This window comes from Manis pentadactyla, chromosome 3 (genome assembly GCF_030020395.1).
Source record: "Manis pentadactyla isolate mManPen7 chromosome 3, mManPen7.hap1, whole genome shotgun sequence".
NCBI classification, from domain to species: domain Eukaryota; kingdom Metazoa; phylum Chordata; class Mammalia; order Pholidota; family Manidae; genus Manis; species Manis pentadactyla.
In genome coordinates this window covers 101,287,891-101,305,877 of record NC_080021.1, presented here as the reverse complement: position 1 = coordinate 101,305,877, position 17,987 = coordinate 101,287,891, and the positions used below count along the sequence as shown (strand labels likewise).

The window sequence follows — 17,987 nt, the reverse complement described above, 5'->3', positions numbered from 1 at the left end:
TTAAATAAAATAAGTAAGCCTGAGAAATCAGCCTTTGGCTACTATCTGGTCAGATTTTTTTCATTTTTCTCTCATATCTCAAACCTACCTGTTCCTCTTAGATCTAGAGCTCCACCTTTTAAAAAGGAAAACTAACGTGTTTATTTTTTGGCCACAGATGATATCAAGTGCCCCTGCTTTGGAGTGATTTCATTTTTCCCTCTTCCTATATAGCTGTGACCTAGTTAATTGTAGGTGGGAAGCAAACTCTGAAATCATTTGACTTTCTACTTTGCTTAGAAATCTTGCTCCGCTAAATTGTAGGATGTCCTCCTTAATAACAGGAAGTCAGGTTCCCTGATCAGCAACATTTGGTTCTTTGTGCATTGCGATAAAGAAGAGTAAGGGTGTTTTCTGCGGTTCCTCATGGTTAGGGAAGAGGGGAGAGCTGCGAAAGGAGATAGACAAGAAAATGACCCAAAGATGAGTCACTTATTTCTAAAACTAGAGTCTAAATGCTCTTTTTTGATGGTGAATGTAACCTCTGAACATTCTGGCCTCCCAGCCACGGGGACAAAAGACTGAGTGATTCAGGGTCTCCATTTGGCTGCTTCATTTCTGCCTTTGGGGAACTCAATTATCGAAATATCACATCATTAAGAAACTGCTTTAATTTAGAAATAAACACATTACTAATATGCAGGCTTTTCAAATCAATGAGCAGATCCTTATAGTGAGAAAAATTTGATTCCTTTTAACAAAATATTTCTTTTAACTATTCAATTATTTTTTCAGGAGATGGGTTAAGGAATAGTTGGTTGGAAGGTCCTTACACGGTGATTTTCCATTGTGTGTACAGGGCAAGGGTCATTTATTAGTCCCTACTGTGGGCCGGCTGCTCGATGATACTCAGAAGTGAATGGCAGTTCTTTCAAAGAGGGTGTCAAAGAATAAAACTGTTATCAGTAAACACAGCTCACTTCCATTTCCCTCAGTCACCCTAACTTCAAGAATTAAGGAATGTTATGGGCCCAGATCAGTGGCTTTCAAAGTGTGGGTCTCCTAGCCAGAGCTTCAGCTCTACCTGAGAATGTGTCAGAAATGCAAACGCCTGGGCCCTACACCTGGTCTACTGGGTCATAAACTCTGCTTTTTTTAAAAAAGCAATACAAAGTCCCTCCCCCAGCCCAATAAAAATCAGAATCTCTAGGGGCAGGGGCCCAGGTAAAAGCATTTCTTCAGAACTTCCTGGGTGACTCTAAAAGGCTGCCAGGGCTGACAGCATTGGTCCTTGGGAAAGGAGGGACCCAGTAAGAAAGGGTTGCTAACTAGGCCGCCTGCCGGTTCCCAGGGAGGGGGCCTGCAGTCTCTAGCGCAGGCTCAGGGCAGGCCCTGCAAACTCACCATTCCCAGCAACAGAGATATTCAGTCACGGGAGGTGTCACTGTCATCACTGGGCACAGTGGGGGTGAAGAAGGGCTTCAAACCAGTTGGCAGTATCCTGTCAGACCCCACCTCACTAACCCTTCCCAGCTTACAGGTGTGAAGCTGCCAATACTCGCCTCCTGAACCGGCGCTGGGCAGGCCTCGCAGAGGTCCAGGGGGCTGCCCTGCCCCAGCAGGCAGAAGCTATTGGCCCCAAGCTTGGTATCCAATGGCTTTGGGTATGCCAGGGGCACAACCGTAGGTTGTAGTTGTTTCTTCCCACACCCAGGCCAAACCAGTGGGCATGCCCTTGACCCTGATTTGTGTCTGTTCTCCCATGGAGACTGGAGCCTGCTGGGCTGTAGTCCCAAAGCCCTATTTCACTCTCGCCAGCCCTGTTCCCAGTTGGGGGCTCTTCTTTAGATCAGAAGGGCCCTAATCCCTCTGATCCCTGGGAGCTTTACACACCCTGATGTCTGACCGTAACTCATACCCCCTAACCTCTGTTCAGATAGTTTACATGGGGCCTGTAGTCACTGACCCCAAATGCCCTAAGCCAGTGTGATTTGCTCAGTGGGCACCACCCACTCCCAGCCTCCTTCCCTTTCCCCTGGCCCCAGCAGAGGAACCTGTCTTACCACAAAGGCCCCACAGGTCATGATGAGCAGAGTGATGAGCACTGAGTGTCCAGGAGGAGGGCGCTCTGAGGGCCATGCAGGGCCCTTGGCACTAAATACATGAGCTGGACTCCAGTTCCAGCCTAAGGATGAGAATGCAAATCAAGCAGATGTTGCAAAGGCTGGGGTGAGCTGGGGCTCATGCATGCAAAGGAGCACAGGTTCACCCCAGAGCCACCCAAGCAGCACTCATTAGGAAAGACAAATCTGAGATGTCAGCAGTTGTGTGTCTGTTTGTGGGCAGAGTCCTGGCATGCCTCAGGAGAGGCCCAAAAACTAGACAGGGCAGAAGCAGTGGGTAAAAAAAATAGTAGCTAATGGTATGGCAGGTCCTCAGAAAATTAAACATAGAATCATTGTATGATCGAGCAATTCCATTTCTAGGTAAAAACCCAAAAGAAATGAAAGCAGCAACTCGATCAGTTATTTGTACACCCATATTCATAGCAGCATTATTCACAATAGCCAAAAGGTGGGAGCACCCCATGTGTCCATCAGCAGGTGAGTGGCTAAACACAATGTGGTCTAGCCATACGATGAAATATTATTCAACCTTTAAAAGGAAGCAGATTCTGCTCCCTGCTACAACATGGATGAATCTGGAAAATACTTTGCTAAATGAAATAGGCCAGATACAAAAGGACAGACTGTATGATTCCACTCATAGGAAGGTACCAGAGCAGCCAAATTCATAGACAGAAAGCAGAGTGGTGGGTGCCAGGGGTTGGGGAAGGGGAAGGGGGAGTGAGTATTTGATGGGGACAGGGCTTCAGTTTTGCAAGATGAAAAGAGTTCTGGAAATGGATGGTGGGGATCTGCACAACAGTGTGAGAGTACTGAATGCCACTGAAATGTACTCTTAAAAATGGTCAAAATGGTAAACCTCCTGTTATGTATATTTTACCTCAATAAAAAGAAAAGATCAGTATCTGAAACCCAGACAGCTGGAGGGTGTGAAACACGAGAGGTGAATGCTTCCATATATCTCTCCAGAAGTGAAAAGGTTATCCACCCCGGTCTGCGCTCAGAACACATGTTCATTTTCTTGAAACCTCTGCCACATGTGCTCCTCTGCATTTCACATTTGGAAATCTGCTGTGAGTTTTGGTACAGGAGGTGGTGTGCTCCCCAGAGGGAGTGCCTCAGGCCACTTAATTGTGGTCAAAGTCACCAAGGAGATCTCAGACCTGCCCATTACTGGTGCTTAATTAACGGGAAGCCTGGTCCCAGCTGTGGCACAATGAGGCCATTGTACTGGTTTATTAGGAGACACTCACAGAAGGCATTTAGCTCCTTAAGTGTCCCCTCACAGCCCAATCCTGAATCATCACCTTTGTTTCTGCATCAAGAGGGAAATAACTGATACCCCGATCTAATTTCCTCCCTCTCTAATGGGAATTTACCTCAAAGTGTACCATACAGAGACTTAAAAAAAAAAATAAAGGAAAAAATTCATTATATTACATTTTTCATCAAAAATCAGATAATACAGGCTAAGCTAGTTTTCCTCATAGGTTCCAGATGCTTCCATGGCCTGACTGGGTATAATTACATTTTTTCTCTTAAATCATAAAAGGGCATTAAATTTCTTTCCCATCATTAGTTATTTTCTTGGCCCTTTTGGTTCTCCAATTTCAGGATTTCTCAATGAGGAAAAGGACCTCTTACAAACCTAGGGAAACATTGAGCCTTGGGGTAGGTGAATATTTTCACTTATATGGTCAGAGATGGGCAGGACCTGGAAGAGATGCAGAGAGAACACTTTAGATAGTGGTACGAGTACCAGCAGGGTCTCCCCGCTTCCCACCATCACACCTGCACCGTGGTGAGTCTGATCACCTGCTTCTGCCTGCAGGTCTGGATTCATTATTCAGATACTTTGATTGGCCTGCCTTGAGCTTGTTGATTCACCTTGACCTTTAAATTCTGGATGACTGGTTGTCTATGACAACTATCCTGATTTCCTAACCATAATTTGGCTACATCCCCATCTCCAATATAGTTCTTGGTTTTCCATGCTCTGTTGCCAAATCCTAACCCATCTCTACTATCCTTGGTCAGCCACAGATGCAGAAAAGACCATGCTTCCTATAGTAAGGGTAATTTAAATGGTTCCCAAAAACATTCTAAATAAGCATTTTTACCTATAAGAAATTTTAATAAGCTAGTACAGTTTTAAATTATTCAGCAGTAGTCTAGGCAACTCATTGCATTAATAAGCTTAGCCTAGAACAGACCTAATTTTGTATATATATATCAAAGGATTCACTTTTCGGCTCACTGAATTTGTAATTCAAAACTCCAGTTGATGAACTAATCCAATCCCCACTGACCAACTTAACTAAAGAACTTGTGGTTGCCTTTTGTTTTGTTTTGTGTGTTTTGGGGATTTTCTATTACTGTTATAGATGGAGTTTCACTAAAGGACTTCTGTTAACTTTAGAAGATGTGATGAACTAGAGTAAAGCAGACAATTTTTCACAGCCATGTAGGAATACAGTTTATAGACATAGATGAGGGCATGTTGGAGTCCCAATCTCTGGCCTCAAGATCGTAATGACACAGCCACTGGACGGGACAGCGTAGTGGTCAGCGCATAGTCTCCCAGCAGGGTTCTTTGGATAGCCAGCCATCCTTTACATCTCTGCTTTCTTTTTCCCCTTGAGAAAAGCATTCTAAGAGAGAGAAACATGCAGCCTGGAAAATGGTTTCTCAGAGTCATTAGCTCACCAAAATTGCATCTAACCCACAGAAGCTACAGTGACCCCCACCTACATTAACAAGGCCATTCCATTCCCATTCATCAAGCCTCCTGCATTGTCTCTTCCTGTGTCATGTTTTCATTACTGATTAAGAAAAGGCATGCAAGGCTAACCCTAATATGCCTGGTCTTTGAGAAACCAAAACAAGAACAACAACAGAACCTCCTCTTAGGGAGCTTAAACTACTCCAGGGCAGATTTGAGGAAGGCACGTCAACCAGGAGCAGCAGGAGAAGCGGCAAGCCTACACTTTCATGTGAAATCCACATTGTCATTCATTCAGTTGTCATTACATTTCTATTAAGTTCAAACACTAAGGATTTTGTTGGTTTGTTTGTTTTTGTTTTTTCTTTTATTATCACTAATCTACAATTACATGAAGAACATTATGTTTACTAGGCTCCCCACTTCACCAAGTACCCACACACACCCCCCATTACAGTCACTATCCATCAGCGAAGAATCACTACTTGTCTTCCCTGTGTTGCACAGCCCTCTCCATGCCCCCCCACATGCTAATTATACATGCTAATCATAATACCCCCCCCCATTTTTCTCCCCCTTATCCCTCCCTTCCCACCCATCTTCCTCAGTCCCTTTTCCTTTGGTAACTGTTAGTCCATTCTTGCATTCTGTGATTCTGCTGCTGTTTTGTTCCTTCAGTTTTTCTTTATTCTTATACTCCACATATGAGTGAAATTATTTGATACTTGTCTTTCTCCACCTGGCTTATTTCACTGAGCATAATACCCTCTAGCTCCATCCATGTTGTTGCAAATGGTAGGATTTGATTTCTTCTTATGGTTGAATAATATTCCATTGTGTATGTACCACATCTTCTTTATCCATTCATCTACTGATGGACATTTAGGTTGCTTCCATTTCTTGGCTATTGTAAATAGTGCTGCGATAAACATAGGGGTGCATATGTCTTTTTTAAACTGGGCTACTGCATTCTTAGGGTAAATTCCTAGAAGTGGAATTCCTGGGTCAAATGGTATGTCTATTTTGAGCATTTTGAGGAACCTCTATACTGCTTTCCACAATGGTTGAACTAATTTACATTCCCACCAGCAGTGTAGGACTTTCTCCACAACCTCGCCAACATTTGTTGTTCGTCTTTTGGATGGTAGCCATCCTTACTAGTGTGAGGTGATATCTCATTGTGGTTTTAATTTGCATTTCTCTGATGACAAGCGATGTGGATCAGCTTTTCATGTGTCTGTTGGCCATCTGAATTTCTTCTTTGGTGAACTGTCTGTTCAGCTCCTCTGCCCACTTTTTAATTGGATTATTTGATTTTTGTTTGTTGAGGTGCATGTCAACCCTTTATCGGATCTGTCATTTATGAATATATTCTTCCATACTGTAGGATGCCTTTTTGTTCTATTGGTGGTGTCCTTTGCCGTACAGAAGCTTTTCAGCTTGATATAGTCCCACTTGTTCATTTTTGCTTTGTTTCCCTTGCCCAGGGAGATATGTACACAAAGAAGTCACTCATGTTTATGTCCAAGAGATTTTTGCCTATGTTTTTTTCTAAGAGTTTTATGGTTTCATGACTTACATTCAGGTCTTTGATCCATTTTGAATTTACTTTTGTGTATGGGGTTAGACAGTGATCCAGTTTCATTCTCTTACATGTAGCTGTCCAATTTTGCCAGCATCATCTGTTGAAGAGACTGTCATTTCCCCATTGTATGTCCATGGCTCCTTTATCATATATTAATTGACCATATATGTTTGGGTTAATGTCTGGAGTCTTTATTCTGTTCCACTGGTCTGTGGCTCTGTTCTTGTGCCAGTACTAAATTGTCTTGATTACTGTGGCTTTGTAGTAGAGCTTGAAGTTGGGGAGCAAGATCCCCCCCCCCCACTTTATTCTTCCTTATCAGGATTTCTTTGGCTATTCAGGGTCTTTGATGTTTCCATATGAATTTTTGAACTATTTGTTCCAGTTCGGTGAAGAATGTGTTGGTAATTTTATAGGGATTGCATCAAATCTGTATATTGCTTTGGACAGGATGGCCATTTTGACGATATTAATTCTTCCTAAACACTAAGGATTTTAAAAGAAAGTAAGATTGGTAAATTAGAAGGACTTTTAGAAAGAAAAGAGGCTTTACTAGAAAGAAAGAACACATTTTTTTAAAAATCCTTCTAATCCAAACACCATAATGTTATGAACATCATTATGAATAATATAGTTGAGTCAAGAAGTAAAAGGAACTTCAGCTATCGGTGAAAACCAAATGTTCTTATAATACCTTACAAATCCTCCTTGCCATCCCCTATGTCTGGGGCAGAAACACTCACCACCTTCTCACTGAGGTACCCTCGAAGTTCTTCACAGATTCTAGACACAAATTTTCTAATGTCTTCTCAGTTCCCACTTGGAGGGAAAGTGTTAATTATCTCTAAACAACTCCCCAATGAGCATTAATGCATCTTAACCCATCTCAGTCTTCCCCTGGGAGGAGGAAGTGGAAGTGGTTCTCAGAAGGCAAACCCTCCTTTTGGTGAACAGGACCCCAGCCTTACAGCTTCACTCCCTGCAGGTCCCTGACCACCGCTCTTCCAAGAGTTGGTGACCCCTAAACAAAACAAGGCCTATATTTTTTCACCTAAGGTGGTCATCACATGAACACAAGTTTGTACAATAAATGCTCAAAACTCATCCTTAGCCACTGAGTTCCATGGAAACCAAATGACAAAAGATTAAGAAAAGAGTTGATGAAGGCATTTAATTTCTCATTTGGGGCCTGGACTGATGTAATCAGGTGACCCTGATTTCATTTGTAGGCCCTGGCTTATGTATGAGAAGTTACTGTTATAATCGGGGTAATTGATAGGATGACATCATTTTTAGAGCCACAGGGCCTTTTGTATAATGGTTTGTAGACGCTGGAGAAAATATTTCTAAACATAGCTCTTGGGATGCTGCTCCAAGGCGTTTAAGCCAGAGGGCAGCTCCTGCCTCTCTTCTACTTTCCCAGGGACCCAAAGTATTTTTGTATACACAGCCAAGCATTTTTTAAAATTTTTCTCCTATCCCCAAGTGAACAGAGTGAGCTCCCTAGCATATATATAAACGGTCTCTTGGGTTCTCAGGTTGAGGAAAGATGATGCAAAGATGACTCTTTGTCAGAGCTGGGACATACTCCAGACCCAAATGTGGGATTAAATGTGTTAGTGAGCAGTCCTGAAACACCTCAGGATTTCAAAAGATTGTTTGGGTTTGGGTTTGGGTTTGCACATCACCCACTCACTACAGCGTACAAGAGCTATTTCTAAATATCCTTTGCCCAAAGAGCTGGCACTGGGATTACAAAGTGGCAAATGGAAACTTCCAAAAGCATTTGGACTTTTGCCCTCGATGGTGGGTGTGAGGTCAGGAGCAGAAGGAAGAGAAGGTGGAAGGGGCTGTTGAGAAAGAAAGAAGAAGTGCCAGGCTCTTTGGCACCTCTGCCTCTGTTTCCCCAGAGTCCCTCTGCTGCAGCAAGTTTGGAGCTAAATCAGAGGGACAGCAAGCCCCTTCTGCTTGCTGCCTACACCCAACTCTACCCAAAAGCATGTCATAGAATTCAGTTAGGAAAGCAAGACATGATGATTTCATACCCACTAGGATAGCTATAATAAAAAAGACAGGCAATAACAATGTTGATGAGGATGTGGAGAAATTAGAACCTCAAACACTGCGGGTGGGGATGTAAAATGGCACAACCACTATGGAAACCAGCTTAGCAGTTCCTCAGAAGATTAAACATAGGGTTAACATCTGGTTCAGCAATGCCATTCCTAGGTATCTACTCAAGAAAATGAAAAACATACATCCACACAAAAACTCATACATAAATGTCCATAGCAGCCTTATTCATGATGACCCAGAAGTGAGAATAACTCAAATGTCCACCAATGGATAAATGGATAAACAAACTGTGGTATAGCTATACAATGGAATTTTATTCAGCAAGGGAAAGAAATGATGTGCTCATCCATGCTGTAATGGGAATTAGCCTTGAAAACATTATGCTAAGTGAAAGAAGCCAGGCACAAAGATCATATTTACATAAAATTTCCAGAAAAGGCAGATCTGTAAAGACAGAAAGTCGGTGATCAGTTGCTGCTGTCTTGGGAAGGAAGTGAGGGGAAATGGGAAGTGGTGGTGCTAGCCAAAGAGTTTCTTTTGGGGGTAATGAAAATGTTCTAAAATTAGATAGTGGTGATAGTTATGCAACCCTGTGAATAAACTAAAAAAAAAAAAAAAAAACACTGAATGATACACTTTAAATGGACAAAATATACACTATATAAATTGTATCTCAGTAACATGGTTTTGTTTTTAAATACTAACAAAGAGCTATGGGCCAACTCACTTAAAGAATAAAGCAGCCAGCTCCACCCTAAACTGGCATTTTGGTTACACGTGGAGATTTAATAACAAAAGCATTCAGTAAATGTAAAGAATGAAATGTGAAATAAATTTAACCCTAAATTTGAGTCCTGTTTTGGAAGTCAGGAGGGGAATGTAGAATTAAAATGTGAATTATTTAGCTAAGAGCTGAAAAGGTCCATACGTGGCAAGAAATGTTAACTGCACACAAAATCCGGAGAAATCTGCTTTCTACAAAACCTGAAAATATGACTAATGGGTGTTTCTGAACATGGCCCTGCTTTCCCCATCACTGTTGTAGAGTCACTGAATTCCCAGCACCTTCTCAGGCCCAAGCTGGAGTAAGTTGCCTATGAGCTGGCTTATAGGAAGACCTTACTTCTGGTTGAAATGTCTTAATATTGGGCCTCTGCTGTACTGGGCTCTAATGTTGGAGAACTTGCCCTTTACCTTCAGATTGTCAGTAAAAGAGAACAAAATCCATCCAACAGATTCTTTTTTAAAATGCTACTGGAGCCTCACAGTAGCTGACTTTGACCTGACATAGAGTGTAGGAGTTCTCCAGTCAATCTTCTGGCTGACATCTCCTAAAATAGATGTCAGTAAATAATCACCAAATAATTAAGATGGGTTACATTAGATTGCATTTCTGAATATATTTCTTTGGTTGCTATAAACATACTTCTCTGTGTATGTGCCATTTTCTGTGTCTTTAGGTATTTGCAAATTTTGTTCATAATTGCACTACATATCACTTTCAACTTAGAGTTTTTCTAAGTCCTTCTCAAGGCAGTAATTATGTCTGAAAACATCCCAAGAATCAGGCAGAGGCATTTATTGCTTAAAATTAATTCCTCTGTCTCTACAAAGATAGTGAATGAGAATCTGAAAGCAGGAACAGAAAACACACAGGCTTGGAGAGAGAGGTAGGGAAGATGATGGACAGCTGCGAAGCGGGTGAGCAGCTGGAAAGGGGTGGAGTGGAAGGCCAGCCAGTGCCCTGTGGTGGTCCTGTTTGCCTGCAAGGTCCCACCACCTCTCCTGTCCTTGCCCAGAGCTGGTGGAAACTCCTGGTTTCACAACCCCTGCCTCCCTCCCTCCCAGGGTCAGAGCCTGAGTTAGAGTCCCCAGCCTCAGTCACTTCCCAAACATGGAAGCACAGACCTAAGATTTCCACCTCTACTTACCATGTCCCCAGGGCATACAATGGACACTCAGCAACTAACCCAGCCCTGCCAACCAACTCAGAACTTAGGCTCTTTTCCCCCACCAAATTTAAGCAAAAATGTCCCTGGAGGAGGGTTGATGTGCTGATTCCTCTTCATTACATCTTCTCAGTACCTCAAAGGGTGTTTTTTACCCTTTAGACACCCAGGAGGTCACTGATTTCATTATTGTTAAGTTCTGCGATCAACTATTTAAGTGGTAAACTGCCTAGAAAACCCTGATTTTCTATTATTTTCAAGGAAAGAAGAAAGAAAACAATTAGAAGGAGTTGGGAGTCAGTAAGACAAGTCCAGGCCATGTGTTTGCCTGGTGAGCCCTGGTGTCATGTCTCAGCTCCATCACAACAATCCTGTGGCCTGGGCAGGTCACTCTGACCTTCTGCACTGTGATTTCCTCCTCTGTAAAATGAAGGTTTACGCACATGCACACACACACAGAGACGCGCATAAGACACACAGATACACATATACACAGGCACAGAGACACGCATGCATACAGTCAGGCACACACACACGTCTGTACCTGATTGCTCTGAGCATTAGAAATCCCTTTTTAAAGCACAAGGCATCGTGGTCTATGGTAGTGGTGCTACTTGCAGGACAGCCTCTCAGTCACTGTTGGGGGAGCTACCCTAGGAAATTCTGAATCAGCCACCTAAGGCTTGGGCTGAATCAGAGAGAAGTGAAGGGCCGGGGCAGCTGTGGCTGGGCAGCATCCTCCATGAGCATATGTGATTGCAGCTCAGGTCCCTGTCTCCAGAAGGGGTCAAGACTTCAGGGCAGTCTGAGTAGGTCTTGCTGTTCTCGAGAATTAATATGTTTATATTCCAGCATGGTTTTTAAAAGCTTATTATGGCAGCTCCAGATTTAAAAGATTCTCAGATCATAAGCTAAATATATATTTAACTTAAAAAAAATTTTTAAGTCACATTATTTAATCATAGAGTAAAACAATGTCTTAAAAACTGTCCCTATCTATTCTGTAATTACATGCTTTGGATAAGAGCCTAGTCCACAGCCAAAATCCCCAGAGGATGGAGAGCATGAGCTTGGGGACACAGGCAAAAGCTAACTATGCTATAGCTTGCCTTTGCTTTTCTTAAAAATACCAAGGTGGTTAAGTCATGTTAATGGCACGACCATTTTCCACATACTCTTTGTTGTGTAATTTAGCCTCTTTCTCTCTCTCTTTCTTTCTTTCTTTCTTTTCCTCCCCACCTTCCTTCCTGCCTTCTTTCCTTCCTTCCTTACATAAATGTTTCTCTTCTGATCAGGTGTTTGTAGACAGCAAGATTCCTTAGTATCCCCCTACACAGGGTGTGTGGAAATAAAGGAATAATATACAAGAGCAAAATCATACATGTTTTACACAAGAGCCATTACTCATGGAAACATGATCAAACTCTCCCAAAAAGAAGAGTTTAAATGAAAATGGTCTTTGCATATTAACTAAATTAATACATCGCTCCAAAGCAAAAGGAAAAAAGCGATGAAGGGAAGATGATTTAGAGAAACACAAATTTTGAAATGATCTTAAGAGTTTCGTATTATCAGTGGTAGGTAAAGTCCTTGAATTACATGATCATGGTAAGTGCTCAAAAAATTAAATTCAGCTGCATGCCACCCCATGCATTATCCCCTTTAAGTATATTCTAAAAATTTCTTCCTCACAAAAACCCAGTGAGGTCAGTATGAATCTTACCTCACAGATAAAGAAGTAAGTCAGAAAAGTTAATTAATTTGTAAGTGGTAGGGCCAAATTAAAACTTGGATATGTCTGAGTCATGCTCTACTTATGAGTAGTTATGAGTTGAACACAAGATAATCAATCCATCAATGGAAAGAATGTGCAGAAGACAAACATGCCTCAGTAATCACCATGGTTTTCCAGGGCCATGAGATCAAATGACGTGAAGACTGAACTTCTCTTACCTATCCAGGTCGCGTTGTGACAGAATCTTCTCCCACCCCTTGCCTCCCTTCCCCACTTCAGAATCTCACCTTTTGGGATACACACTACTGAATTAGGATTCAGATGCCCTTCTAAAACGTGGCTTAAAATGATCAAAACCCAAAATAACTTAATTGACATATCAAGTAACCAGACCATGTTTAATTGGATGTCTTTCTTTGGGTTAAGGTCTTCATAGGGCTGATCCAATGTGTAATAAAATTGCAAGAACTTTTGTGGAAAATAACCCATCCTGGAGAACAATGAGATATGTTGCCTTTGGCTCCTTTTTCCTCTTTCCTCCAAAATCACAGATGTTGATATTAAGTCAAACAGGTACATGTTCTCACAGCCCTTTTAATCCTAACTTAAGCTTGGGAAATTTCCAAAGAAAATGCCTGAGTTTTTACAAATTGCCCACAGAAACAGCAGTTTCTACAGTGTTGATATAAAATGGGACTTTCTGCTTGGCCATGCAGAATCTCTTTGGTCCCTAAGTTTGAAAGAGTTAAGAGACTAGATGGAATGCCTTGGGAATGTTGGCAGGGGAGCCTGGAGCTCCTTCCGCTCTGCCTCTCACCCTGGGTGGAATCCCGGAACCACGGGGACACAGTGAGGACTCCGAGTTCACCCTCTTCCCTGCGTTCTGTTGTGACCAGCCCAAAACGTCAGCTTTGTGTCCACGGCTGTCCTGGGAGAGGGAGGATGTGCAGTTATCTTCAGGGAAAGGCTTCTTTTTACCTTGTCCCTGGTGAGTTCCCAGAGACAGGGGCCATTTACTAATCCTTGAACGAAAACATTCCTTGAAGATTAGTGAGGGCGCTGTAAGGGAAGGTAGGGGGAGAGGAGAGGGAATGAGAGGAAACAGAGTTATTTTGACTGCATTTTTTCCTTGTCTGATTAAATCTTGGTGACACTTGAACTTTCCGTTACTAAAAGAACACAGGCCTGTATGTGGGGCCTGGACCAGAGGGTAAAGGCGGGGCCTGGAGCTGGCATGGCTGCAGGGCCGCGTGGCTCCTGGGACTCGCTGTGGAGCTGGGACCAGCTGGTGTGGGACCTGACTTGCCGGGCGCTGAGGACCTGCCGAGGGGGAAACCTCTGGGCCCTGCAGCTGATGCTGAAACCATGGTGCATCTCCCGGGCTGTCTACCAGGTGGGACCTGCGGCTCCTCTTTCATTTCTTTGCAGCATGAGAAGTGGGTGGGGAATGGTGGGAGCAGGTGTAAACTACTGGCACATGTTTAGAACTATGGAGGGTCTTATAATAAGTGGGGACAGCAGCTAACATGAATCAAGCATCATTTCCCGGGTACCAGGCATGGTCAAAGGTGCTTTATAGGCACTGTGGAATTCTGCTTTCCAGACAACCCGATAAAGTTCGGGGGCTTATGTCACCATTTTGGAGATGAGGTTATTGAAACTCAGAGAAGGACATAGTTGTTCGTCGTCACCCAGCTGGTAAATGACAGAGCCCTGTAATTTAAACCAAAGTTTTTCCAGCTACAAAGATGAGGATGCCCTTTCCACAAGTTCATATGCTCACAAGAAATGTCATTTTCTCAGAGAGAAAGAGAGTGCATGCATGTGCATGTGTGTGTGTGTGTCTGGATTTGTGATAAGCTGCTAAGGAATGTGTGGCTATGGGACGGGGACAAGAAGAGAAGAGCATGGAGCATTAATACCAAGTCTCCATTCTCACGTCCCTGCCCTTTGGTGGCTTACAAAGTGGCCTGTGAGATCAGACATTCACAGCCTCTTTTTCTCAAATGTGAGAAAAGAGAAAAAATGTTCTGCAGGAGGGTGGGCCTTTGGAGCCCACTGGCTTGGGGTGCAGAGCACTAAAATGGGGAAAACAAGAGGCTTGCTTTCCCTGTCCATCCAGCCAGATGGGTGGCGTGAAGCCAGGTCCCTTCTTGCCACGGGGACTCCAGTCTGACAGCCTCACCCAGCCTGAGAAGAGTGAGCGGGACTGACTGAGGAGGGTGAAGGCAAGTAGCAAGGGCTGGAGGGGCGTCTTTTTCCCTGACTTGGTCCTTGAAGTGGGTGTCACTAGACTTTCCTCAGTTAGCGATGTATTATAACCCAGTTTATTTCACCAAGTCAACTCGATTGGTTTTGGCCCCCTCTCTTTGTTAGTTGTCTCACCACCCAACTTGGAACCAAGCAGGCACAGCTGGCCTTTGTGTTTTTAGGCATAATTTGGTGATGTATGATCCCTTAATGAACCATAATGGCTAAAGATGGCAGGACCTCGTAGGCGCCCCTTCCCTCACCCCTCCTCATGGAATGTCTGGACTCGTGTTGAGGAGATCGCTCCTTGGAAGACACAGAGGGGCACAGCCCTGCCAGGATGCCAGCATCCAGGGTGGAGAGCATTCAGGCACTTCCTGGAAATGAGATTTTTTTTTCCCCAGAATTCTTGTGTTTTAAGGGCACATACCTACAGTTGTGCTGTAAACAGCATGTATATCTGTAACAGACCATTTATAAAAGAAATATGAGAGAAGTCTTTCTAAATTTGACAATAATCTGAAAAATTTGTGTCATATTTCCAATGATGAATTGTGATTTTGAAAGAATTCTGGAAAAAAATCTCCCAGATGGGAGAGCTAATCAGTAGCATGGTTGGGTTGTCCACTTGAAGCTTCTGAAGCCCTGGTTTAGAGTGAAATCTCAAACAGCTTGGTGTTTGCAGGTAATTCCTTAGGATAATTCTTAGTTGCTGTAACTGCAAATGAGTTCAGGGGTCCTGGCTCCTTACCTCTGTCTCCCACTTTCTTTTTCTTTTGATCTCTCGCCTTCTCACACGTCTCATCAAGTTTTGTAAAGCCAAGATTCTAAATTAAGTAAGCAGGGTGAACTGACCCCTACCTCAGTGGGCTTTCCGAGGACTACAGATGCCTGTAACCCACGCAGCCTTGTCTGTAGCTGGCCGGTAATTCCTACCACTGGGGGGCAAGCCAGGATGCCAAAGCTGAATTAGTTCCCTGGCCTAGGAGGCTAGGTTAACAGGTAGCAGTGTGTAGAACCAAGCTGAGCACCTGAGAGAAGGGCAGCCGAAAGGAAAGGGCAGACCAGGAGCAACCTGAGTTCCAGGAGAGACCCACCATCACTCATAGCTTCACCTGCTCCCAGTCCCCATTCACACTGGCAAGCAGGGTGACATTTAAAATTTTTAAAGGAACATTTAAAATACTGGTCCATCCTCAAGAATGCACAGCCTCCTGGGGAAGGGTCCAGAAACCAAATAATTGCACTTCAAGAAATAGAGTCTTCAAGGGAAGAGCAGAGAGAAACTAACTTGCTCAGGGAAGACTTTACTAGAACATGTTTATTCTCTCATAGCCTCTACTTCCTCCCTTCAGGGTGGGGTTACTAGTAGCATAGCAGGCGGAGGACCATGTAAGGGCACACTGTGAAGGTGTGCTGCAAAGGCTAGAGCATAACAAGTGGGAAACATTGCTGTTGTTTAACATGCTGTATTCTCACTGTTTTTTATCTTGTGAAAGATTCCTCAAGAGTGCCTTTATTTATTAGCAATAAAATAATTAGTAACCCTATGTATTTTGTTTAGGAAGTTGTCTAAGAAGCTCTGTGTTTTCCATTACGCTCACACTAGCGTCTCACAATGTTTTAGACACCATATGTACAGGTTTGCCACACCAAACAATTCTGACACAAACTGCCTGGGGTTAACACAGACCCCACACATTAAGGGCCCAGACCCTCAAGACTGCCCCCACTTCAGACACCAGCCACAAGCAGTAGGCCCCAGGTTACCCACAACTTCTGTCTTAACTGCCTACAAATTGGAGCTTCCCACAACCTCCTCCTTGGATTCCACCATTTGCTAGAACAACTCATGGATCTCAGGAAAACACTTCTCATGTTTATCAATTAACAATAGGATGAAGGATATAGTAGAACAGCCAGATAAAGAGAAACATAGGGCGAGGTCCTGGAGGGTCCTGAGTGCCGGAGCTTCTCTGTCACCGTGGATCTGGGGCACACCGCCCTCCTGGCAGGTACCTATGTTCAACCTGGAAGCTCTACAAACCCAGTACTTTGGGGATTTTTTTATGGGGGTTCCTGGAGGATGGAGAGTGGGGCTGAAATTCCGAGCTTCTAATCATGGCATGATCTTCCTGGTGACCAGCCCCCATCTAGTAGCCCACCCAGAGTCGCCTTACTAAAACAAAAGACAATGCTATCGCCCAGGAAATTCCAAGGGATTTAGGAACTCTGTGTCAGGAACCAGGGTTACAGACCAAATATTAGAACAAAGTCTTTCCTAATGCTCTTATCACTAGGAAAAGTATCAGGGTTTTAGGAGCGCTGTGCCAGGAACTGGGGGCAGAGACCAATGTATATTTTTTCTATTATTTCACAGCAATGTTTTCATGGTTTACAGTCACTCTGTTGACTGAAAATGATGGCTGTCAGTCCCTGGCTGGATGTCAGATTCAACCAGGGAACTTTTAAAACTGCCCATATCCAGGCCCAACACTCACAGTTTCTGATTTAATTGATCTGGGGCCTGGGTATTGGTATGTTTTTAAAGCTTTCCAGGTGATTCTAATGTGCAGTCCAGCTACAGAGACCCTGAGCAGAAGGAGCCTCAGTCTACTGTCAGGTAGTGAACATATGTTTACAAAACCCCAGCAGGCTGCATCAGAATCATGGGGGCCACTTAAAAATATGTGTATTGATTTCATGAGCCCCACCTTAGACTTAATGATTAAGAACATCTGTGTTCTGGCACTCTGTGCTGCTAAACATGTGATTCATGACATTAGTAGGAACCACCAACAGAGGACAAAAAGTATTATGCAGCCCCTTAAAAACAGGGGTCCTAAATAATGGCAAAATTATCATGAAGATTCACTGAGATAGTTCAAATTAAGCCCACTCCTTGGCACATACAAAGCATTCAACAAATGTTGGCTGCTTTTACTGTTACAAGAATGAACCTGATCACCCCTGGTCCAACCAGGAAGAGCGTGCAACCTTCTCAAGAACAGGACTCGCCAGATGGAGCCCAGCCTCATCTGCAGATCCCAGTGACACTCCCCAAATGATGACTCCAGGTGGGGTGTGTGGTAACACTGCAGACAGACCCCTCTCTACTCGGCAGGAACTTTTGGCTTTCTGAAATGTCTCCCACTCAGAACTTCTTCATCACGTTACTCTCTCAGACAAGGGTCAGTTGTGGAGCCTGTAGTCTGTATAGAATCTATAATTCTGTAACCCAAGGTGGGAAAGTGTTGAAGGAAAATTATTTTAAAAATATGCAAACTTAAAGTGTGAAAGGAAAATCATTAACACATTACAAACACAGGGAAGCTGACAAATAAAAACATCACAAAATCCAGAAAAATTACATTTATTAACTAACTGCCTACCACAGCTCTCTTCTATGTTTTTGTCCTGCATATTTTCTATACATAGTCTATGATCTCTTCTTCATGAGGCAATGACTTTGTAATATTTTCTACAAAGAGAGGAGAGGAAGATAAGTCCATCTTTCCTCTAGCATGGCAGATCACAATTTGTCCTTTCATGACTGTTTAGAAAG

At 43.3% G+C, this 17,987-nt stretch overlaps 1 protein-coding gene across 8 annotated transcripts in view; it reads left to right on the top strand.

The window, feature by feature from the left end:
- FRMD4A (FERM domain containing 4A) overlaps window positions 1–17,987 on the top strand; it is a 573,879-nt gene that overhangs the window by 288,395 nt on the left and 267,497 nt on the right. For 2 of the 8 annotated variants that reach the window (XM_036908062.2, XM_036908064.2), the window contains exon 1: window positions 13,392–13,565. The exons of 5 other annotated variants lie outside the window; for them this stretch is intronic. In XM_036908062.2, coding sequence (XP_036763957.2) covers window positions 13,407–13,565 — 159 coding nt within the window. In that variant the 5' untranslated portion in view covers window positions 13,392–13,406. Of the gene's footprint in view, window positions 1–13,109; window positions 13,161–13,391; window positions 13,566–17,987 lie in introns of those variants that run through there. One more of the 8 variants, XM_057498214.1, reaches the window with a different exon arrangement.